The 24570-nt window shown below is 42.8% G+C and overlaps 1 protein-coding gene across 5 annotated transcripts in view; it reads left to right on the forward strand.

The window, feature by feature from the left end:
- Positions 1-24570, forward strand: part of PGM2 (phosphoglucomutase 2) — a 153173-nt gene that overhangs the window by 100637 nt on the left and 27966 nt on the right. The window contains exons 1-4 of one of the 5 annotated variants that reach the window (XM_079920690.1): positions 14513-14591; positions 15400-15450; positions 18582-18749; positions 23284-23390. In XM_079920690.1, coding sequence (XP_079776816.1) covers positions 15412-15450; positions 18582-18749; positions 23284-23390 — 314 coding nt within the window. In that variant the 5' untranslated portion in view covers positions 14513-14591; positions 15400-15411. Of the gene's footprint in view, positions 1-14433; positions 14592-15399; positions 15451-16473; positions 16560-18581; positions 18750-23283; positions 23391-24570 lie in introns of those variants that run through there. The other 4 variants (XM_079920691.1, XM_079920688.1, XM_079920689.1 and 1 more) reach the window with 4 other exon arrangements.

Consider the following 24570-nt stretch of genomic DNA (forward strand, 5'->3'; position numbering starts at 1 on the left):
ATGAACGCAAGCTTCGATATATGAATTATTGTTGAGGACAAAATATGTGAAGTTTGAGAAGGGGCAGGAATCGTAGGTGTGGACAATGCCCAGCTATCAGCTCCTGTTTTGGATAAAGTCTAGCCAGCCTAGCATTCCCCAACTCTTGCTGACCATCAGAATCAGAACTGCAATGTCTTGAGATGCAAATTCCAGGTCCCGCCCCATAAAACCCAATGATCTAACTCTAGCTCAGTTTTGAGCTGGTGTGTGTGTGTGCATGTGTGTGAAGGTATACGTATGTGAATGAGAGAGCTTTGTTTTAAGGGCTTCAGGTAATTTTGATTTGGGAATCACTAAACTAGGAAGCTAATGGCTTCTTTCTGAAGGCTGGAAATCTCAAGCAAATACCTGGCATTTGTGTAATCTTTATTCCAGTGATCATTTCTGAGTTTTCTTCTCAGCAGCATTTGAGAAAGCTGACCATTCCTCCTTGAAACACTTGCCTCACTGGCCTCCAGGACCTCCCATGCCCTGGGTCTCCTGCAACAGTTCTGGCTGTGCCTTCTCAGGTGTCCCTGAAGATTGGGGTGCCCCAGAGCTCAGTCCTTGAAAAGAAACCAGGTCAGCCCAATTTATGCTCAGCTGTTTGGCTTCACCTCAAAGCCTCTTTTTCCATACAGATTTTTTTTGTTTAATTTATTTTATATCTATCAAAGTTATACATGTTTATAGTTTTAAAGAGTTACATAATTCTACAAAGCTCGTTATGAAAAACAGCAGCCTCTGTAACCACCACCGTTTCACAGTAATGCAACTTCATTTAACTCTTTTAACTGGTTTTGTCTTTCCCTCTATAGTTCCAGATAACATGCTTATATAGATACACCTTGATTTTTTTTTTTACTTTTAAACATAAGTTATTGATTTCTCACCACAGAAGATGATGGTTTACATTTTTTTAACCCACAGGCAGACACACACACACACACACACACACACACACACACACACACACACACACATTCCTCTCAATATCCCACCCTCCCAATATGTTGTAAGTTTGGTGAGATCAATATTTAGAGTTTCCATTTATGGCCATGTAGAACGTAAACTCTGTTGACAGCCAATTTATGTCGTATTAATTTTTTTTCCTGTACAATTTATTTCCCTAGAGCTTATAATTACCTTTCTTTAAATTTGCTTACATTCCTAAGAATTTGTCACTAATTTATTCCCAACTTTTCCTCCAGTTGAGTAAGTCTCCTTTCAGTACAATACATCAGGAATTTTATCACTTTCAACTTTTTGAAGCCGTCTCTCCTGGTGCCTTCTGACCTGCTCTGGTCTGGATGGATTAATACCTGGGCCAGCTGCACAGAGGGCATTCGGATGGCTCCCTCGGTGTCATCCTAGAGATAACTTTCATCTTTCTCTTATGGGTCACCTGCTTCTTGGGTCCCATGTCTTCTTCTAAATGGATTCACTCCCTCATTTGGAGAGAACATGCTGAAATTTCACTCTGATGTGAAATGTGGGTCTTTTTAGATGTATTTTATTAGGAACTCAGTGGGCCCTTTCAATCTGGAAACTCATGTCTGGAAAATTGTCTTAAATTATTTCTTCAATGATTTCTTTCCCTCCATTTTCCTTTCTCTCCTTTCCTGGAATCCCTAAAATACTTTTTAATTTCTCACTTAATATTTTTTCCTCCTCTTTGTTTTTTTTCTACTTTTTGGGAGATTTCCTTAAGTTTTTCTTCCAACCATACTTTAGGATATTTTTTTCTCCTATTGTGTTTTTAATTTCCATATTTTCTGGTCTATAAATCTCTTTTTCTTAATAATCCTGTTATTACTTCATAAATGCATTTTTCCTTATTTTTATCAAGATATTAATCTCTGTTTTGTATAGTCTTTTTGGTTTCTTTTTTACTTTTTCTTGTTTATTTTGGCCTCTGTCTTTCATATGGGAGGATTGCTCAAAATCTGGTGATTCTGGGCTGACTTCTTATATTTAAGAGTAGGGCACGAATAACTAGCTGGACGTTCTATGTGCTGCATGAGCTTCATCATAATGCCACTTAGCTACCGATTTCATTGGGGGAAACTCTCAATATCACTAGCTCTTATTCTTTCTTCTTGGGCTGGTTGTATTCTCCAGTAAGACTCTCACCATTCTGGAAAGACAGATTGGCAAGATGCCTGGGTCAATATCAATATTCAGTAAATAATTTTTTAAGTTGAGGTATAGTTGATTTACAGCAGTGTGTTACTTTCACATGTACAGCAAAGTGATTCAGTTATATATATTTTCTCAGATTCTTTTCCAGTATAGGTTATTACAAGATACTGAATATAGTTCCCTGTGCTACACAGTAAATTCTTGTTGTTTATCTATTTTATATATAGTAGTGTGCATCTGTTAATCCCATACTCCTAATTTATTCCTCCCCCTCCTCTTTCCACTTTGGTAACCATAAGTTTGTTTTCTATGGCTGTGAGTCTGTTTCTGTTTTGTAAATAAATTCATTTGTATAATTTTTTTAGATTCCACATATAGATGATATCATATAATATATATCTGTCTTTCTCTGTCTGACTTCATTTAGCATGATATTGTCTAGGTCCATCCATGTTGCTGCAAATGGCAATAATTCATCCTTTTTTATGGCCAGGTAATATTCCATTTTGTGTGTGTGTGTGTGTGTGTGTGTGTGTGTGTGTGTGTGTGTATACCACATCTTCTTTTATCCACTCATCTGTTGATGGACACTTAGTTTGTTTCCATGTCTTGGCTATTGTAAATAGTGCTGCTATGAACATTGGGGTGCACATATCTTTTTGAATTGAGATGGAGCAGGACCCTAAGGTCCTTCCCCCCAGGTCCTCCACCTGCCTTTTGTCTGTGGAAAAACTTTAACCAAAGTAAGTGGAATCAGAGAAGTGAGAAAATGCAGAAGCAAAGGAAAACTGTCAAACAAGACCAAATAATAATAGTTTAGTCATTAAGCAAAGTCAAGGACCTTTAGTTTCTCCTCAAGGGCTATAGATAATATTCTGAGCCGTATCCTGTGAGCTGTCTTGTAGGTACTGAAACCGCCACCAGGTGGAAGAAGTTAACTACATGATGACCAGACTGTAGCCACAACATAAGCTGCCACAATTCCAAGAACTCACCTCAAAGAAATGGGAACAAACTGCTCCGGAACTGAAGACTAACTGTAACTGTACTTAAAACAACCAAGACAGTGCTGATCAGACCACTGCATGACCAATCTCAAGATGACTGTCAGAGCTGACTATGCTGTTTCTGCATGTAGCCCCCTCCCTCTGCCTATAAAAGCTCTTGCCCACTGACTGTCAGTGGTGGGGAGCTGGCCTTTGGACATGAGTCCACCCTCCCCCACGATTGCCGGCCTCTGAAGTAAAGCAAACTTTCCTTTCCACCAACCTTGCCTCTTTATTGGCTTTCGAGTGGTGAGCAGCCAGACCCCAACTTTTGGTAACAGAATTAGAGTTTTAGTCTTTTCCAGATATAGGGCCAGGAGTGGGATTGCTGGGTCATATGGTAGCTCTATTTTTAGTTGTTTAAGGAACCTCCATACTGTTTTGCATAGTGGCTGCACCAATTTACATTCCCACCAACAGTGTAGGAGGGTTCACTTTTCTCTACACCCTCTCCAGCATTTATTATTTGTAGACTTTTTGATGATGGCCATTCTGACCAGTGTGAGGTGATACCTCATTGAAGTTTTGATTTGCATTTCTCTAATAATTAGTAATGTTGAGCATCTTGTCATGTGCCTATTGGCCATCTGTAAATCTTCTTTGGAGCAATGTCTATTTAGGTCTTCTGCCTATTTATTGATTGGGTTTTTTGTTTTTTGACACTGAGTTACATGAGCTGTTTGTATATTTTGGAAATTAACCCCTTGTCGGTCTCATTGTTTGCAAATATTTTCTCCCAGTCTGTAGGTTGTCTTTTCATCTTGTTGCTGGTTTCCTTTGCTGTGCAAAAGCTTTTAAGTTTGACTAGGTTCCATTTGTTTAGTTTTGCTTTTATTTCTTTTTCCTTGGGAGACTGATCTAAGAAACTATTGCTACAATTTATGTCAGAGGATGTTTTGCCTATGTTCTCTTCTAGGAGTTTTATGGTGTCATGTCTTATGTTTATATCTTTAAACCATTTTGAGTTTATTTTTGTATACGGTATGAGGGAATGTTCTAATTTCATTGATTTACATGAGGCTGTCCAGTAAGTAACTTTTTACTATTCGGCCTACCTTCACATTGGTATCCTGATCTTAACCCGTATCTGGGTTCCTCAGTCAAGAGACTTTAAACACCAGAAAATAAACCTTCAGCCCTCTGCTAGTATATGTGGCAAAGGGGCAACTGTCATTGGCATGGAGGGCAAGAAGTGTAGAGATCTAACTGCTTCTTAAACAGATTTTCAGCCAGTCTTCTCTGGTTTTAGCCCCATGTTTATTTTTACCTATAGAATTGTCTGGGTCTACCAATTCCCAAGTCTTTAGGGTTCTGCATATGAACTGGATTATTCCTGGCTTTCTACACTAGTTTAGGACTCCTGTCCCTCCAGGCTGCTACATCAGCCATATTCTTCTACCTGCTTTCCAGCATCCAACATGTGTTGCTGTTTCCCACCCCTCTTGATTCTCTTTGTCCTGGTAGATTTATATCCTCCTAAAGTGTCCCTTTATTTCTACCTTACTGTGGTTTTTAGAAGGGGTGAAAGAAAAGTATGTGGCCAACCTGCTATTCTTGGTGCAAAGCCTCAATCTAGGTCTTAACCATTAACAAAACTAATGTTTTAATGTTTATCTGTCAGATTGAGTCTGTGATCTGAAGTTGTTTAGTTACCTTTCTGAGCCTTCTTTATTTTATTTTTCTTTTTCATTATAACATCCCCAGCATCTAGCCTTCCGTGTATTAGACATATTTCATCAATTTTCACTTCTTTAGCACTTCTTGTGAAAATTTTTTTCTCCATTACTAAAGTAAAATACATACATACATACACAGAAATGTAAATGAACATTAAGACATAAAACCAAGCAATGGGACATTTGATATACAGAAATGATAACATTCACTGAAAACCTTTAATTATTTAGATGTCCAGCTATATAATTATCTAGCCTTTAATTTGAAAAGGAGCCTGTCTAGAGCAAATTATAGCTGTCAAACCACATTTTAACGATTTCATCAAGTCAGACTATGACGCAATGTTTTTCAGAATGTGATAATTACCAGTATTCAAGAACTGTGGAAATTTTTTCCTTTGTACTTTTTGCAGAAGTATTTTTATCTTTCTGCTAGTCTGAGGGCATTTGAAAAGCAAAACATGAAAAATTTAATAGTCAAAATGTTTCAATTATTCAGGGTACATAGTGCCTGGAGTTTGTTGAGAAACAGTGTGGTTTTGTTTTGTTTTGTTTTGTTTACCAGTAAGAGGAGGCTAAAAACCCTGACTGTCCCTCATCAAGCTGGTGACTTGGGGGAAATGTCAAATTGATTAGGGAACTTTCTCTGAATACTTTTATCATCATATGGTATGGGAAAAATTAGAAGGGCTAACTTTTAAAATCCAAACATTCTTTTATTCCAACCATCCTCAAAGCAGGTAAATCCACTCCAGGGTGGATTAGTCAGCTTTGCTGCAGTAGCAAATGACCCCGCAAATCCCAGTGGTTTGCAAATATTTCTGTCTTGACCACATCACGTGTCAGGTGATGGGACAGGTGCTGCAACTCGCTGCTTGTGGCTTCTCATCCCCAGATACAAACCAACAGAGCAGCACCACTTGGGACATCTGTTCAGTGGCAGAGGGAAAGAGAACTGTCTGAAAAATACGGTGCCTATTCAAATTTTTGTTCAGATTCGACCTGTCTCATCTCCTCACAAAGCAGGTCACACGGCCACGCCCCACACTGATGGGGAGGGGAAGTTACTCCTCAAACAGGAAGTCCCTGCAGGTTGCAAAGTAAAGGGTGGATGTATGATCTTCCTATAAGGAAGGGGAGGCATGAGTCATCGAAAATGATAATCTAATCTCTACAGGTAGAAAAGGAGGGGGGCTAAAATCATTGAAGAAAGAAAATGGGATTAGATCAAAACTGAGCAGTGATTAGAATGGGAAAGTTTACAAATTTAAAATCTTTTTTGTTCTGGAGTTAAACACAATGGTACTTTAAGGAATTTAAGGCTGGATTGCCCACCTTAAACTATGATTTGTGTGTTATCTCTGCAATATAATTTTACTGGGGGCAAGTACTTTTTTTAATTAATTTATTTTATTTTATTTATTTTTGGCTGTTTTGGGTCTTCGTTGCTGTGCAGGGGCTTTCTCTAGTTGCAGAGAAAGGTGAACAAGGGCTACTCTTCGTTGTGGTGAGCAGGCTTCTCATTGCGGTGGCTTCTCTTGTTGCAGAGCACAGGCTCTAGGCTCACAGCTGCAGTAGTTGTGGCACATGGGCTCTGTAGCTGTGGCGCGCAGGCTGTAGAGTGCAGGCTCAGTAGTTGTGGTGCACCGGCTTAGTTGCTCCGTGGCATGTGGGATCTTCCCAGACCAGGGCTCGAACCCCTGTCCCCGGCATTGGCAGGCGGATTCTTAACTACTGCGCCACCAGGGAAGCCCCAGAAAAGTACTTCTTTTAGCAATATACTCTTGGTCTCCTTTCTAATATTGTTTGCTTCAAGAAGTACAAACTAAATTCCATATTAATTCAGGGAGAATTAGAAATGACTGAGGTGAGAAGGCAGTCGATAAAAATAATCTTGATGAAAAAGAAAAATGCAGTGTATCTGCAGCTTCCTTTGGAGCACAGTAACTTACCTAGTGGCTACCCAAACAGAAACTGTGGCTTCTCTGGGTTCTGACTTAAAAAGGCTGAATAATTCAGTTGCCAAAGCGGTGGTGTTTCAGAAACATCAGGAATTACAGGATGCTCAGGAGAAAAAACAACTTCTCCTTCCTCCTGAGTCTCTTAAATTCAGCGCTTCCAAGAGATGCAGTTTTTAGTATAAGGCTTGGTCCTAAGTGGAATGAGTATACTAACAGTTTAGAGGACAATGAAGTTTTCAAACAAGAATCTCTTAGGATTTATCCTCACACACTCTGATAATGTGGTCAGGTGTCTCTTTCTCTGACTGAGGCAGAAACCAAGGCACATAGCACTTCAATGACGGTGCTTTCCTAAGTTCACCAGCTCATTAGTGCCTGGTCAAACATCCAAACACCTGAGGCAGAAGGACACAATGATGCTGAACTAGTCACCAAGCATCTAATGAAAATAATGACTCGTTCCCGGAGATCTGGTTGTGACAAGTCAGGGGTGTGCAAGATGTGCTAGACAACTGGGCACCATGAAGAGGAAAAAGAGAAGTGGAAAGAGGACGCTGGGCTTCCTCTCTTAGGGAACACTAACCCGCCCTGGCGTTAAATGTTTAATGATCAGAGGCCTAGTGGGAGTTCAAGTGCAAAGAATTATTAAGATGAGTTATGGGGGCTTCCCTGGTGGCACAGTGGTTGGGAGTCCGCCTGCCGACGCAGGGGACACGGGTTCGTGCCCCGGGCTGGGAAGATCCCACGTGCCGCAGAGTGGCTGGGCCCGTGAGCCATGGCCGCTGAGCCTACGCGTCCGGAGCCTGTGCTCCGCAACGCAAGAGGCCACAACAGTGAGAGGCCCGCGTACCGCAAAAAAGGAAGAAAAAAAAAAATGAGTTATGGGAGGAATTTATTTAATGAAAATAGGCATAAATAAGAGATATTTTCATTTTTTCACTGAGAAAGACAAACTCCATCTGGTCTGCAGAAATGTTTGCTGTTGGTGTACTTTGGGTTTATGGCTAGTAATGAGTATACTGATAAAGTCTATTGGCACATGCCTGCTTTTCTCATCAGCCTTGAAATCGGGGTGCTAGAGAACAGTGGCAAGCAGTTCACTTTTCTTGGTTAAATTCAGAAACGTTAGTTTGTTTTAGAGAAAAAGTTTGTGTAGGTGCTGTATCTGTATCTTATAACATTACTATACCCATCTTTCCTTTTTCTTCTTAAGTGTAGGGAGACCCAGTGATTTATTCTTCAACAAACACTGAACATCTCTTATGACGTTCTAGGTGCTGGGGACTCAGTCGGAAAAAAAGAATTTACATTATAACACGGTCGACAGACACTGTTAAAAATCAAATTTATAATATCATGGCAGGTAGTGATAAACACTTGGAAGAATAATAAAGTAAGATGAGAGAGGGGTGCAGATCCCATTTTAGGAGAAGAAAGGTATGTCTTTGACAGCTTATACTGATTCATGAGAGCTGACTAGCAAATTTTTAGGAATTTTGCTAGCCAGATGTTAAACACAGCCATTGTTAAAATTTAAATTTTATACACTTCCAGGTAAATACATTATAATTAAAAGAACGTAATAAATACTCAAAACTCACCATTTTCTATTTATTTTACTACTCGTTACTACTATCTATGCTCTTTATTTACGCCTATTCTATCTGTGCATTGGAAACATTACAGAATGATGTGCAACTCCGCATCTCCTCTCAACTCTTTGTTCAGTGACATCATGTTGGTAGCTTGGAAACGGCCATGGTGAGCGTAATTACACCACAGAAATTGGCAAATACTACAAACCAGGGCTTTTTATCCCGGAAAGCTAGTTGTTAAACATTTACCAGCACTTTACAGAAGAGAGTTTCTAGTGAGGTGATAATTGAGCAGAAACCTGAATGAAATGTGGATATTTGTCATTGGGGAATCTGGGGGAAAGCAGTGCAGGCATAGGCTCCAGGTCAGCTCTTGTTTGACACGTTTTCAAGATCAGCACAGAGAACGGCATGGCTGATAGAAGTAAGTGAGAAAAGTGGCAGGAGATCAAGGCAGGGGGATAGATTACGTAGAGCTTGGAAGCCCCTGGTAAAAGATACAGTTTTAATTCTAAGTACATTATGAAGCTATGGGAGGATTGAAAACAGGAGAGGGATGTCATCTGATTACTATTACAAAGAAAACTCACTCTACTGTATGGAGGAGAACAGACTGTTTTAGCAGGTGGTGGTTCTAAATTTCAACTGAGTAATAGCTAAGAATCACTCCTTGCTTGTTAGAAATACATCAGAATCATTGATACTTGCAACCGTCCTAACACTTAATCACAGGTAACACTGAGTGTGTGGTAGTGCCCATGAGCGTTCCTCCCTATCCAACTTTCTCCTCCTTTCTGGGCACGTAGATAGTCTACACTTCCCAGTACTCCGGCACTTCAGTGGGTACATATGAGTTCTAGCCAATAAAGTATGAGTAGGAGTGATACGTACCACTCCCAGGCAGAAGCATTTCAGAGCCACGAGTGATTCCCACACTAGTCCATGGTGACTGTGGAGGCCACATCTTGGGATGGAGGAGCCGCAGGATGGAAACATTCTGATCCCTGAGTGACTATGTGGGGTATAGCGTCCCCTGACTCACCCTGAACATGAGCATGACCAAGCAACAAAAAGCTTTGTTTCACTAAGTCCTGAGATTTAGGGATTCATTTATTCTGTTTAGCCTAGGCTATCCTGACTGATGTAGATTGTCAAGCTAGTAAAATTTTCATGATAACAGCTAACGTTTATTGAGTGCTTACTTCATGCCAGACACTAGGCTAAGCATTTTACCTGTAGTTCCTCACGTAAGCCCCACATCACCCCTATGAGCTGGACACTATGATTGCGTCCATTTTAGAAATAAGGAGACTGAGGCCAAGAGAGGTTAAGTGACTTGCCCAGGGCCCCCAGAGAACAAAGGGTAGAGCCAAGATCCAGTCCCGACTCTAGAGCCTCCCCTTTTCCTTCATGAGGGAGGAATAAACAGCCTCCTGACTTCAGTCATTTCTTCACGCATTTACTGGGCACTTACAGTGCTAGGCTCTGGGTAGGCAAAGATAAACACAACACCATTCCTGTCCTCAAGGAGACTAGTGAGGGAGAGACTATGAAGAGAAAATTATAATGTGATGAATTTACAAGCAATACAAGAGACAGAGGAACATGTTAACAGACACCACAGAAACACAATCGGCAAAACCCAGACTGTTGGGAAACCCTATGGGACAAACAATCCAGTTTCTTCAACAAATGAATTACAAGGAAATTTAGTCAGAACCTGTAGATTAAAGGAGATCTACAAGGCTTATTAACCAATAGCAAGATTATTTGGCTACTGATTCAAGCAAGCTATTAAAAAAAATTAAGACACTAGATGGTTGAAAATTTGAACACTCAATGGATATTTAGTTGTATTAAGGAATTTTTAACTTTAAAATTTTTAGGTGAGATAATGATTTTGTGGTTATTTTTAATGTGTCCTGATCTTCTAGAGACATACACTAAAAAATTTATAGTTGAAATTATATGATGTCTGGAATCTTCCTCAAAATATGCAGGAGAGAGAAGTGGGTACACGAAACAAGATTGGCATGGGTGATCATAGTTGACCTGGGTGATATTTACATGGGGATCCATTTTAGTAAATATGTAAAGCTTCCCAAAGTAAAAAGTTTTAGAACTTTCTTTTATCCTGGGCTGGATACAAGAGAACTGGTAGAATTGCTGACAAGGTGTCTGGGGAAGTTGGGAAGGTTTCCAAGGAAAAATGGGGCATCCGTGTGTGAAACAGTTCTCAGGCCGCAGGAGAGCATGCACAAACAAATTAAATTATTTTAAGCATCACCTAATGTCATCAATGCCAGAAATGGTTAATATTTGTTTTTCATCAAGACCCAGCCGCTATCAAATGGAAACAGGTTCCCAGAGTTCATGGAACTTCCTTCTATAGAAGTGTGTAGAAATGGGCTGAGTGGAGCTGGGGATTGAACACTGGATTAGAAAATCAGGAGAGCAGGCACAAGAATCCTGGCTTTGCCCGTGACCAGCTGTGTGTCTCGAAGAGGGGCTTGGAAATTTTCTGTCTCTGTTCCCTCATCTATTAAACGAGGTCCAAATTGTTCCCCAAGAACCCTTTCTGCTCCAACATTCTATTATTCTACATGGGCTTCTTCAGACATGAAATGTTAATTTGGGGATCATGTGTGAGAATCAACTGATTCAGGTCACTGTAGCATCACTGTGAGAACCGAAAAGACCTCCAGTTCAGGCATCTTAGTTACAGGAGACCCTGGGAAAGTCTCCTGGACATAGAGACCCCATGACACAACCTCAGAGGACTTTTTCTGCTTCCCACGGGAAGCAGAAGGGAGTAACAGAGTAAGGCCATTGTGCATTGTTTTTAGCACAGTACCTGAGCTCTTGGCGACCTTCATAAGTTAAGGGAGGAGGATTTACTTACAACTTCTCAACTTCCTTGTGAAAAGTTCTTCTAGGCTTGAAAAATCCTACCTGCTGGGCTTCCCTGGTGGCGCAGTGGTTAAGAATCCGCCTGCCAATGCAGGGGACAAGGGTTCGAGCCCTGGTCCAGGAAGATCCCACATGCCACGGAGCAACTAAGCCCGTGTGCCACAACTACTGAGCCTGCGCTCTAGAGCCCACGTGCCACAACTACTGCAGCCATGAGCCTAGAGCCCGTGCTCTGCAACAAGAGAAGCCACCGCAATGAGAAGCCTGCACACCACAATGAAGAGTAGCCCCCGCTCGCCGCAACTAGAGAAAGCCCGTGTGCAGCAATGAAGACCCAATGCAGCCAAAAAAAAAAAAAAAAAAAAAAAAATCCTACCTGCTTTCTTTCCTTGAATATTGAGCACTGAGAAACCTGCCCCTTGGTGTCCCAAAAGGAAGTTAAATAGTTCCGACAGGATGTCTCCATGGGCCCATAATCTCTGTGCTGACAAATGTAATGAAAAGTGTCAGAAGATCCTCTGGCCTCCCCATTCCCCACACCTTTGGAACTGCAGCAGAGACTCAGCTGCAACCACCCCCATGGTGGAGGGCGTGATTGGAGCTCTGAGGCCGAGAACCCCCCTCCCTCCCTCCCCCACCCCGCCCTACCGCCCTACCGTGGCAGAAGGCTGGAAGCTGCACAGCCCCACCTGGGAGAGCTCTGGTATTTGGGAGGGAAGCAAGTGCAAGTGAGACCTGTGTGGAAAGGAAACGTTGCCTGCCATTCCAGTAAACAACAAATGTTGCCCACCATCAAGCCATTAGCCGTTGTCTCCCCCCAATCCCCCCGAAAGTGCACCCTGAGGGGCATGCAGAATGGAGAAAACCTGGAAACCCTCTGTGCTTTGAATACTGGCCCTAGATAGTTAAGATGCATATCTAAGGGATAATTTCAATGAGCTCAGACTTTTGCATCTTCCCACACAAGCGTTAAAATCATTACCTTGAGATGTCTGTTTTTTGTGATTAGCAGTAATCTTTTGACGTTCAACTACATGTTTTTTTTCCAGCAAACTCCTACATATCCTGGTTTCCCCCCATCATCTAGTCGGAGCAGTTCCTCAGAGCTCTCTCAGAGTCTGTCTCCGGGCTACAGTCCTCAGTAAGGTCCCTGAATAAAACTTAACTCACAACTTTAGGTTGTGCGTTTTTCTTCAGTCGACACCTGTCTGGTCTCAGACTCTTTGTGTCCACAATTTCTGTCCTAGGATGTTGAAAAGAAGGTTGGTCTGGTGCAGAGAAAGGAGACAGCCCAAGTGTGGCAGACCTACAACAAGCTGAGAGATGGGGAGACTGAGGCTGCCTATCCTTCTTCTCTTCTACTTCCCTGTGCTCTGGTTTCTTGTAGCTTTCATTTGGGGGAAGCACCACATTTAGAGGGTCTCTATCTGGAAAGCATTTTCCAGGCTGCCTCCCCCCAACATTAACTGCATCCTTGCATCCTGTCTCCTCACAAGCTTCAAGTGCTGAGGGAAGCTTCCCCCACCGGGACAGCCCACTAACATGCACCCTCATGGAATCTCCTTGCTTTCCTTCCAGCATTCTTATCAGTTTGTAATTACATATTAACTGAAATGATTACATATTAACTCATGTGATTATATGATCATATTGTATGATACGCCTCTCATTAGACTTAGCTCTCATAGATCCTGGATACATATTGGTTTCTTTTTAAAACTGAAAGAGAATAAATAAATGAATATGAAAAAGAAAGAAATAGAATACAAAGAAAATGCACAGTTCATAGGTGCAGCCCAGTGAATTATTACAAAGTGAACACACCTGAGCAACTACTGCCCAGGTCAAGAAAAAGGATGGGCCCAGGAGGCACCCTCTTCCTGCCCAAAGTAACCATTCTCCTGATGCCCATAGATTAGTTTTGCCTCCTTTAAAAGTTTTAACTCTTAAGACTTCAAAAATAATTTTAAATTTACCCTTTAGCATGTACGGTTCTATGAGGCTTGATAAATGTGTATTGTGTTTATCATAACCTCAGCCAAGACACAGAACAGTTCCATCTTTCCCCAAATTCCCTTGTGCCCTTTGCAGGCAACCCTTGTCCCCACCCACAGTTCTTAGAAACCATTGATCTGCTTTCTTTCCTTATATTTTTACCTATTCTAGAATTTCACATATATGGAATGAGCCAATATGTCGCTCATTCAACATAATGTTTGTGAGGCTCATCTATGATGTGTACAGTAGTTCATTTTCACAGCTGTATGAATACACCACAATTTTTCTACATCATTGTATGAATATAATATAATGTATTTATCCACTGTATTGTTGATGTACATTTGGGTTGTTTCCAGTTTGGGGCTATTACAAATAATGCTGCTAGAGACATTCTTACGCATACCTTTTCATGCTCACTGCATGCATCTCCTTTATGGCTTAGTGGTCCTAAGGTCATGAAGATGAACTCCTTAGTTTCTAGAAGTTTCATTGCACCTTTCACACTTATCTACAATTAGCCTGGAATGCATATTTATATGAGGTGTGATGTGAGGTAGGGGCTCATGTTTCTTTTTTCTTCTTCTTACATAGATATCCAGTTGACCTAGCACCATTAATTGAAAGTAAGTCCTTTCCACTCGCTCTGCGGCGCCACCATTGAAATAAATGAACTGTCCATATACGTGTAGATTAGTTTCTGGACTCTCCATTCTGTTTTATCATCTATTTGTCTTAATCCTCCCACTTTTTCTTCTTTTTCAAGATTTTTCTCGGTTATTCTTGACTCTCAGAATTTCTACATAACTTTTAGGCTCCTTTCTGGGCTTACCCGTGCTTGGATCCCAGCTCCTGACCCGGTGCCTGGCGCACAGTAGGAACTGAATGAATAGCTGTTGTATGAATGGGAGTGACCTCGGGATCTTTCAGCACGCCCACTTCCACCCCACGCTTCTATCCCGCTGCCCCCAGAGGCGCAACTGTACACTGCAAGGAGGCTGCTCCCCGGCGGAGCACGTCATTTTCCTCCCGACACGGGTGGATCCCGAGCCGGTTCTCTCCGCCCCGCCCGCGCCCCGCCCCTCCCCGCCCCGCCCCGCCGGAAGGACGATCTCGCCACCTCTTGAACTTGGTGGTGGCAGCGCAGGGATGGCGGCGGGGACGGGGGCTCCGGGACGCGGCGGCCCCGGCATGGACGCCCGGCTGGACCAGGAGACGGCCCGGTGGCTGCGATGGGACAAGGTGAAGGGCGGCGGGGGGCCGGGAGCGCCCGGAGGAGGTGTAGGACCCCCTGCCCGCTCCCCGGGCGCCGCGCCGCCTTTCCTGCGGCGAGTGCCGGTGCAGGCGCTTCCTTCCTTCGCTTCCTTCCTTCCCTCCCTTCCGCCCCGCGGCGCCGCGCTGGTCCCGCCGGAAGACCGAGGAGGAGGACGTGGCGGCGGCAAGGCCTCGTCGGTGTGGCTGGTTTGTGGCACATTTGAAGTTTGTCCAGGAAAGGTTGTCCCGGGACAAAATCAGCCATCCGGCGGGCGGGGACTGCAAGTTCGGGAGCGGGGCAGCGAGCGGGGTTGGTCTGAATGCGGCGGGGCTCAGGGGTCTTGTCTAATTGAGGCGAGCGCGCGTTCCTGCCACTCAGACCGCGGGCTTGTCCGCTGCAGTCAGCAGTGCGTCCGCCACCGACCCCTATTTGTCCCCGCCTGTTCCTCAAACTCCCGGGTACTTGGCAGAGCAGCATTCCCAGGCGCTGGGTTGCAAACGTGGATCCTTTCGGTTGGACCCGCTTGGCTTCAGGCGTTTTTCTCAGGTCTCAGACTTTGCTGAGAAGAAGAAGGGGGGAACCCCTTGGACACAGCACCCTAGCTTTTCACTCTCTTAGGTGTTGGAGCAAACAGAGAAGCAGGGACCGAGCTCCGGACATCACTCCCTGTCTCCTTTCTAACCTGAGTCTCTCGTTTCCTACTTGTTACGTCGTGCACGCTGTTTGTATTCCCGGAAAGTTCCTCTTAGCTCTCTTCTGCTGAACTTGTTTCTCATGTCGTTACTTGTGTTTCAGGTCTGAACTTAAATGTGGCTTATGCAGAGAGGGCTTCCCTGGCTTCCAAGGGTAAATTATTTCTCTCTAATACTCTCCCTAAACAGACTGTTCTTTTTCCTCATAGCCCTTAGCGATTGGCCAAAAACAAAAACAAAAACACTTGCTTGTGGGTTTATTTGTACTGGGCCCCAGCAAATCATATATAGCCGGTGCTGCGCACTCATTCACGAAATTCCATGGTCCATAGTCCTGCACAGTGCATTACTGTGCACTGAAATAGTAGAGACCTGAAATATTTGAGTCAGTGAGGAAGACTACAAGCCCTTTCTGCAGGGGCCAGGCCTTCCTCTTCACCCTCGGGCCCCCCACTTCACATGAAATGCCAGCACATCGTGTTTCTGATGCTGCTGGCAACTCCTTGGGTGGTTTTTCTTTGTAATTCTTGTGAATTCTTTAGCGGAGGAAAAGGTCTCCATTTCTGATAACTCACTACCTGGCAGTGAGTAGAAATCTTTTGAAGCCATAGTTGGTAATGAATTAGTTTCATAAAACTTTCCCTTTGAAGAAATAAAAACCCAGTTTCCACAAAATGTTGTATCTTTGTATACAGAGAGAGTACCTCACTGGATAGAGGTGAGGGGGTGTTGTCCTCTTCATCTTTTTGCTACCACTCCTCTTGTTCTTTCCTCTCTCAATTTTTCCTTTGGCTTGAAACAGGCACCCAGAGGGAACTTCCTGCCAGCTAAAAGCATTGCAGCCCTGTAGTCTGATTGCCCCAAGGGTGGCGGGGCACCAGCAGGTACCCTCTGAGCATTTCCACTGTACCTCCATGCCTGTTCCTCTGGGTGCTGACAAATGTGTCACTGCCACGTATGACTCTGATCGCTGCTGACCTCTTGATTTTTTTATGCTTACCTTTCTGCCTCCTTTGGTTTCTCTCAAGCTATTAGGTCTTTTATAGATATCAAAGGCCGGTTAGGATTTTCCAAATCTACACTGAATGAAAGAATCACTGGATATTGGGTGTGACCTTGAAGTCTCTGTTTTCTCATTCACTCAGCAAGTATTTATTGAACCTCTTTTACATTGCAGATCTGAGCCCTAACTTGCAGGCACCTAACAATCTGATAGGTCAGATTGTGCTCTGTGGTCAGTGGCTATTGCTTTTAACCAAAAAGGTGGGCTTTTACTTGTTTCCTTTTGAATCTGGAACAATCTGAAAATGTGGGCTTAATTCCAAAAGGCAGCATTTTATTGCAGTAGCATTTCAAAGTTTAATTATGTGGCCGTGTTTTGCCTGCATGGTCATCCACTGAGGTGATTACTGTAAGATGGAATATAAAGTACTTACTCTTTGTTACCCTGAATCCTTAATTTAAAAGTTTGATATGGAATTAATGTAATTGTCGTTTTTCTCCATGCTTAACATTTTATGCAACTATTGCACAAAAAAAGGGCAATTTAAAATGAACTTAAATGATTCATGTGAGTGTCTGTTTGAAGCAGTTAATGTAATATGAAAGGTACTAAGTTAATGCTTACATATACAGTTTAAGCAGGACACTTAATCTCTGAGGCTTCCCCGTCTATGAAATGGGGTTTTTGTTATTTGCCTGCCTCTTACAGTCATTGCAAGATTCAAATTTGACCAGGTATGTGAAAGTATTGTACAACTTATAGGGCTTCCCTGGTGGCGCAGTGGTTGAGAGTCCGCCTGCCAATGCAGGGGACACGGGTTCGTGACCCGGTCTGGGAAGATCCCACATGCCGCGGAGCGGCTGGGCCCGTGAGCCATGGCCGCTGAACCTGCGCGTCCGGAGCCTGTTGCTCCGCAACGGGAGAGGCCACAACAGTGAGAGGCCCGCGTACCGCAAAAAAAAAAAAAAAAAAAACAACTTATAAAACACTACCAAAGTAAGGTGTTGATTTAAATTATATACGCTATCACTCTGGGAAAATTTGAAGACATTAGGGAAGAAAATGAACATTTGATTATTACTAGGTGCCAGATAGAAAAGGGTGTTTTACATGAATTTAATGTAAACCACCTTGTAAGGAAGGTTATAGGTTGTTCCCATTTTGGAGATGAGGAAACTGAGAATTCAAGAAGCTAAATAATCTGCCCAACAGTATAGAGTTGGTGAGTGGTGGTGTTGCTGGGATTCCATTCTGAGTGTTAGATCCCAGAACCTGTATGTTCATTCCATTTCTCCAAAAGTGCTTACCTTTGTAGGAAAGAAAATAATACTTACATTATAAAGGAAAAACTATTTCCTTTTACTCACAATACTTCTGATACCAAATGTGTGAGTTTTTCACACTGTGCTAGTTTCCATTTCTCTGTGGACACCAACTGGGTGTCCAACAATTTAACTCAGTACAGAGTTAGCACAGACCCTCCAGCTTCAGGGCTTAGTCCCACAATATTGTCCCCACTTCAGATACCTGCAAAAGTCCCAGGTTGTCACCTCTCCTTCTGACCAACCAGTGATAAACCAGGGGTCTCGTGACCCCCTTCTTGGGTTTGGTAATTGGAGGACAGCTCACAGAACTCAGGAAGGCACTTTACTTACTATTACCAATTTTATTATGAAGGACACAACTCAAGAACAGCCAGTTGGAAGAGATCCATAGGGCAAAGTATGGTGGGAAGGAGTGCAGAGCTTCAGTGCCCCTACATAGGCATGATTGATTAAATGATCAGTGATTGAACTTAATCTCCAGCACCTCCCCTTCTTGGAAGTCAGGGGGTGGGGCTGAAAGTTCCAACCATCTAATCACTTGGTTGGTTCCCAAGAGTCATATCAGTAGAATAAACTCAGGTATGGATGAAACGGGTTTGTTATGAATAACAAAAGATGCTCCTTTCATCCTAATCATTCAGGAAATTTCAAGGGTTTTATGACCTCTTTGCCAGGAACTAGGAACAAAAACTAAATAAAAACGTTATATCACAATGTCATGCATTATAATTTTTAAAGGACCAACTTCATATTTCAGATTTTAAAAGCATCAGAAAATTGAAAAGCCTCTACGTGTATATGTACGCATGTATATATGCTTTTCAAATACATACATATACATATATTATAATATATATATATTTTTTCTCCTATAGGTTAGAGTTATCGTGAGGTTTTTCTTATATTTCTGATTTTTCATTACTTTATTCACCTGGTATGTACATTTCTGTTTTGCAGAATCCCTTAACTTTGGAGTCAGTGAAACAACTAATTGCAGAAGGTAATAAAGAAGAACTGCAAAAATGTTTTGGGGCTCGAATGGAGTTTGGGACAGCTGGCCTCCGAGGTGCTATGGGAGCAGGAATTTCTTGTATGAATGACTTGACCATCATCCAGACTACACAGGTGCCACATTTTTATATTTCTTAGTTATTCTTAACATAGTCCCAGTGCTAAAAGATAAACTGAAGCGTATTAAAAAGTTTAAGAGTTTATTTGAGCAAAAACCTATTTGAATCAGGCAATTCCAAACTGGTTAGGAGCTGCTGGGGAGAAAATATTTTTCCTTTACGCTTACAGATTCTTTGGCTGGTATTAATTAAAGTGGCATAAGACAGATTAACAGGAGACAACAAATTTAATGACATACATATGGGAGCCTCATAAAGACAATGAGACACAAGGGCAAATTTAGCAGTTGAGGCTTCAAAGTGGAGAATGACAATAGAAGGACTTTTCAAATATATATGTATATTTATATATACAGACATATATGCATATATGTGTGTGTATATATGTGGGATTTTTTTGTTTTTTTGTTTTTTTTCTTTTTTTTGCGGTACACGGGCCTCTCACCGTTGTGGCCTCTCCCGTTGCGGAGCACAGGCTCCGGATGCGCAGGCTCAGCGGCCATGGCCCACAGGCCTAGCCGCTCCGCGGCATGTGGGATCCCCCCGGACCGGGGCGCGAACCCGCGTCCCCTGCATCGGCAGGTGGACTCTCAACCACTGCGCCACCAGGGAAGGCCTATATATGTTTTTATAGCTATATTTTTCACAGGGCAGTAGAAGAGCAGATGTTTGCTAGTTAATGTTTACCTGCCATACAGATAGCTCTTTCAGATTAAAAGTTATCTCTGATAATAGTTACCTTTTGGACTTCCCTGGTGGCGCAGTGGTTAAGAATCAGCCTGCCAATGCAGGGGACATGGGTTCAATCCCTGGCCCGGGAAGATCCCACATGTCGCAGAGCAACCAAGCCCGTGCACTGCAACTACTGAGCCTGTACTCTAGAGCCTGTGAGCCACAACTATGGAGCCTTCATGCCACAACTACTGAAGCCCGCATGCCCTAGAGCCTGCACGCCTCAACTACTGAGCCCTTGTGCTGCAACTACTGAAGCTTGTGTGCTCTAGGAACCGTGTGCCACAACTACTGAGCCTGCGTGCTGCAACTACTGAAGCCCACGTTCCTAGAGCCTGTGCTCTGCAACAAGAGGAGCCACCACAATGAGAAGACCGCGCACCGCAGCAAAGAGTAGCCCCTGCTCGCCACAACTAGAGAAAGCCCATGTGCAGCAACGAAGACCCAACACAGCCAAAAATAAAAATTAACTTAAAAAAAAAAAGTTCCCTTTCTGGGTCAGGCTCCATATCTAAATTCTTCTAGGTAGTTAAGGAAGAGGTGAAAGTTTTTCTTCAATCTGTTGGGTCTTGATTGGCCTCATTTCAAAATGATCCACATGCCAGAGTGACATGTTTTGGGGTCACATATTCTGCTCCCCCTCAGAGCGCTCCACTAACAAGAACTAGGGGAAAGACTTATAGAGAAGAGGCAGAAGCAAAGCAAGGAAATTAATAGATTGGCTACAGCTCAAGTGGGTGCCGTATTTGGGAAAGCCTTGCTGGCTGTTTGTGATTGGCTGTCCTTAAGTTGAGATTTCTTAACCTTGAGGTTTTTACAGGGTTAGGTTTTGGCTTGCTTAGTAGGCTCCCAAGGCATTAAAGCCATCTGAGTCCACTGGCCTCTTTGTTTAATTAATTTGACTCCAGGCTCCTTTTGTATTTGACAGACCTAATTTGTTTTAATTATGGATGAGTCTTGTGGGTTTGCCCAGGCACAGGGAATCACACGTTTACTCCATAAAGTTAGGCTTGCACAGTCAGCTGAAGCAGTACCTTTTCAAACTCATGCAGCAGTTCATTCATTCGTTCATTTATTCATTCAACAGAGCTTTATTGGGTGCCAGGCATCAGGGATATAATAATGACTGAAAGAGACAGATTTCCTCATGGAGCTTTCATTCCAGTGCCAATCCACCAACTAAGCTGACCGACTCCTGTGTTCTTGTAATGTTTGTTATGGTTGTACAGATGCAAGCATTAAAAAGCTTTTCTAACTGCCAGAATAACCAAGGGTCATTAGTTCTACTTAGTTTTAATTTACAGCATAGGTGGAAATTATTGCCGAGTTCCCTTGCCTTCATTTGTGAATTTTACACTTAGAGTCCAGACCCAACTTTTAGGAATAAAGATGAAGCCTTTGATAAAACAGCTGATGCCAAGTGTCGAGAGTTCTGTTTATGAGGGAAATGAAGTGGAACAGATTGTTCTGTTTCTTCAACTGCTTGGACTTGTTAAAATTGAAGATCACTTTAGTTTCAGGAGAGAAGACGTTGGGAAAATTGACTACTGGTGATTACGTGTACTTTACATGTACCTCCCAACATAAAGGCAGAGTTGGGCATGTTCTGGCAAAACCCTAAGAAGGAACTCTTGCATAAGGGTACAGAGTTGCCATGGGAACACACTACTGTTAAGCAGTAGGGCTCCCGAGATCTTTTTGGAGGGAAGGCTTAGAATAAAGTGAGCCTGGGAATCCTGTTCTGGTTTATGGATAACATGGGATCATGTTGATGGATAAGGCTGCCCTCTGCTCTGGTCACTAGGGCATACAACAGATCACGCAAAACATAGTAGTCTTAAACAACAACATTTATTTTGCTCACAGATCTGTAATGTGGGTGGAGCCCAGTGGGGACAGCTCATCTCTGCTGCATTTGGCATCACGTGGGCCAGCTTGGAGCCTGGAGTCATCTGAAAGCTCCATGCTTGCTGGTCTCTGGTGCGAACTCTCGTCCTATTGGTGCCCCCAAATTCACCTGGTTGTATTTAAGAAGTAGGTGCATGTGAGTCAAGAACAACCCACTAGGAAACAGGATAGAGACTAGAGGGAAATTTTTGTATTGTTCGCCTCATTGACAGAGGTTATAGTTTCCGTTTAGGTTACTTAACTGAGCCATTACACATCAGTGATAGAGAACTCATCGTCTTCTGAATTAGCCATTCTGTCTTTGGATCGTTCTCATTAAAGAATGGTTTCTTTATTTTGAGCCAAATCTATCTTTCTGTAGCTTTTACATATTGGTCATAGTTTGACCTTTTGAAGGTATATAAAGTTTGTTTCTTACGCTCTATGATAATATTTCCATCCCTCAGTGAGTCTCTTCTCAGGAAAAAGCATGCCCCCTTCCCTTAGCCATGCTCTCAGGTCCTCAGCCTCAGCAGCCCCCAGAGTTTTTTAGAGCGATTTGGAGATGATAGGGATTTTAGACCAAGGCTGAATGTTTTTATGCCCCCCTTGAACACTAGGGCCACCCACAGGGGTCAACCTGGGCCAGGGAGAGAGCACTGTCACTGTTGTAAGCCTTAGAGTGTGAGCATCTGCGTACCCTCAGGGGACCCCACAAAACCAGTACACGTGTTCTTATTACCTCATATCCCTCAACCTCAGAAGATATGCCCAATGCAATATTTTTGCACAAGAAAAACTGAAGGATTTCTAAATTGGCATCACTCTGGCAACAAAGCTGTGAAGTATTGCCCTACCAAAAATAAGAGTTACAATTACTTTTTATAAGACTTCCTTCAATCAAAGTGAAATAAGTAGTATGAACCATCATTATAACCCAATCAACCAGAGTTCTTTTTGTTCTGTAATAAAACCTATTTTGTCGAGTAATCTAAACCTCTTGAATTCAAAGTTCACTATTTTCTAATCTTCTGTATTTCAGACTGATGTGATGTTATTGCACCCACTAAGATGCAGGAATTGTGTGTTCCACCATTTCTAGGCAGGTGGGAATAGCCCAAACTCTGCACAATTTTAATTGTATAATGGTGGACTGATAGAGCCTCCTTAAGACCTACCTGCTTGAAAACAATATCACAAGCAGAACAAGTTTAGATCAGTTAACTGTCGAAATCTTAACTGTCGAAATCTTAACTGTCGAATTTCTTTTACCTACTGATGTACAGGGCAGGTGGAAATGTCTGAAACACTTCCCTGTCCTCAGACATTTTAGGCTAGTGTAAAATGAATACAGGCTTTGAAGAAAAATGACAGTAAAAATGATGCTCATAACAGCAAACACACAGTGCTTCCTTGGTGTCGGATTCTCAGCACTTGGCATGTTTTAACTCATTTAGCCCTCATACAGCCCTTTGAAGTAGGTACTATTGTTATTCCCATTTTACAGAAGAGGAAACTGAGGCACTGAGAGATTAAGGAACTTGTCATTTGCTTGTAGGTGGGGGTAGAGTACAAGCCCACAGAGTCTGTGTGCTTTTAACCCAGCACTGAACCACCTCTAACCAGACCGAGGCACAAATCTAGGCTCTGCTATTCGTGTGTCTGAAACTGGGCAAGTCACCGAGCCTCTCTGAGTTCTAGCTTTTCCATCTGTAAAATGAGGTTTCTTGGCCAAGCTGATCTGGGATTAGTGATAATAAATACTAAGTGTGCAACACTTTACCTGATACATACAGATAGAAAATAAATAGAGCTGTTATTTTCCTATTGTTCAGTATATATATAATATATATATAGTGTGTGTGTTAAAACATATAGTGTACTCTTTGAATCCATGGGGTATTTTTTAGGGATTTTGTAGATACCTGGAAAAGCAATTCAGTGACCTTAAGCAAAGAGGTGTTGTGATCAGCTATGATGCTCGAGCCCATCCGGCAAGTGGAGGCAGCAGCAGAAGGTATGTAAAGATATTTGGGAAACTACTTTTTTGTAGTGTATTTTGTAGTTTTAGGTGTAATCACCATTTCAATATGTTGACTTTAAATATGTTTTTTCAGCTACATTGCTTAACTGTGAAACTGATGGGTAGATTCTTTTGTAACTTTTAAGAATTCTGGCTTTATGTTTGGGTTAAGAAGATAAAATTATTTAGACAATGTAGAACTTACTCCTGTCTGAGGTAATTGTTTTAACTGGCAATATTATTTCTCCCTCTCACTTTCTTCCTTTTATGTAAATTTTTTTCTTCCGCTATTTATAAGCCTCATGAGCTCCTTCCCATTCCTAAATGCCCACTGCAAGCTGCATTCTTGTAACATTCCCAGACCAATGAGACTGTCTTATGTAGCTGTAGGCAGGTGATGATGGTGATGGTGGGGATGGTGGTGGTGGTGGTGGTGGTGGTGGTGGTGGAGGAGGTGGTGGTGATGTGGTGGAGGAGGTGGTTGTGATGTGGTGGTGATGGTGGTGGTGGTGGTGATGGTTGTGGTGGGGGGGAGGTGGTGGTGGAGGAGGTGGTGGTGATGGAGGAGGTAGTGGTGGCGGTGGTGGTGGGGGCGGTGGTGGTGGAGGAGGTGGTGGTGGCGGTGGTGGTGGTGGTTGTGGTGGTGGAGGAGGTGATGGTGATGGTGGAGGAGGTGGTGATGGTGGTGGAAGAGGTGGTGGTGATGGTTGTGGTGGTGGTGGGGGAGGTGGTGGTGGTGGTGGTGGTGGTGGAGGAGCTGGTGGAGATAGTGGTGGTGGAGGAGCTGGTGGTGATGGTGATGGCGGTGCTGGTGGTGGAGGAGGTGGTGGTGGAGGTGGTGATGGTGATAGAATCATTTGAGTGCTGAATGTGAGTTAGGCATTCACTCTAGGCATTCACCTAGGTATTCACTCATTTAGCCCTCACCAAACCTGTAAAGTATGTACTTTTATCTCTTTGCTCTAATATCATAAAGTGAGAGAAGGCAACACAATTTAAATAAAGAGGCTGACACCAGGGGTTAGCAAACTGTTTCTCTAAAGGGCAAATAGTAAATATCTTATACACTGTGGGCTGCACAGTCTCTGTCACAACCATTCAACTCTGCCATGTAGCATAAAAACAGCCATGAACAATTCATGACTGAATGGGCATGGCAGTGTTCCAGTAGAAC

The sequence above is a fragment of the Stenella coeruleoalba genome (assembly GCF_951394435.1).
Source record: "Stenella coeruleoalba genome assembly, chromosome: 4".
Lineage (NCBI taxonomy): Eukaryota > Metazoa > Chordata > Mammalia > Artiodactyla > Delphinidae > Stenella > Stenella coeruleoalba.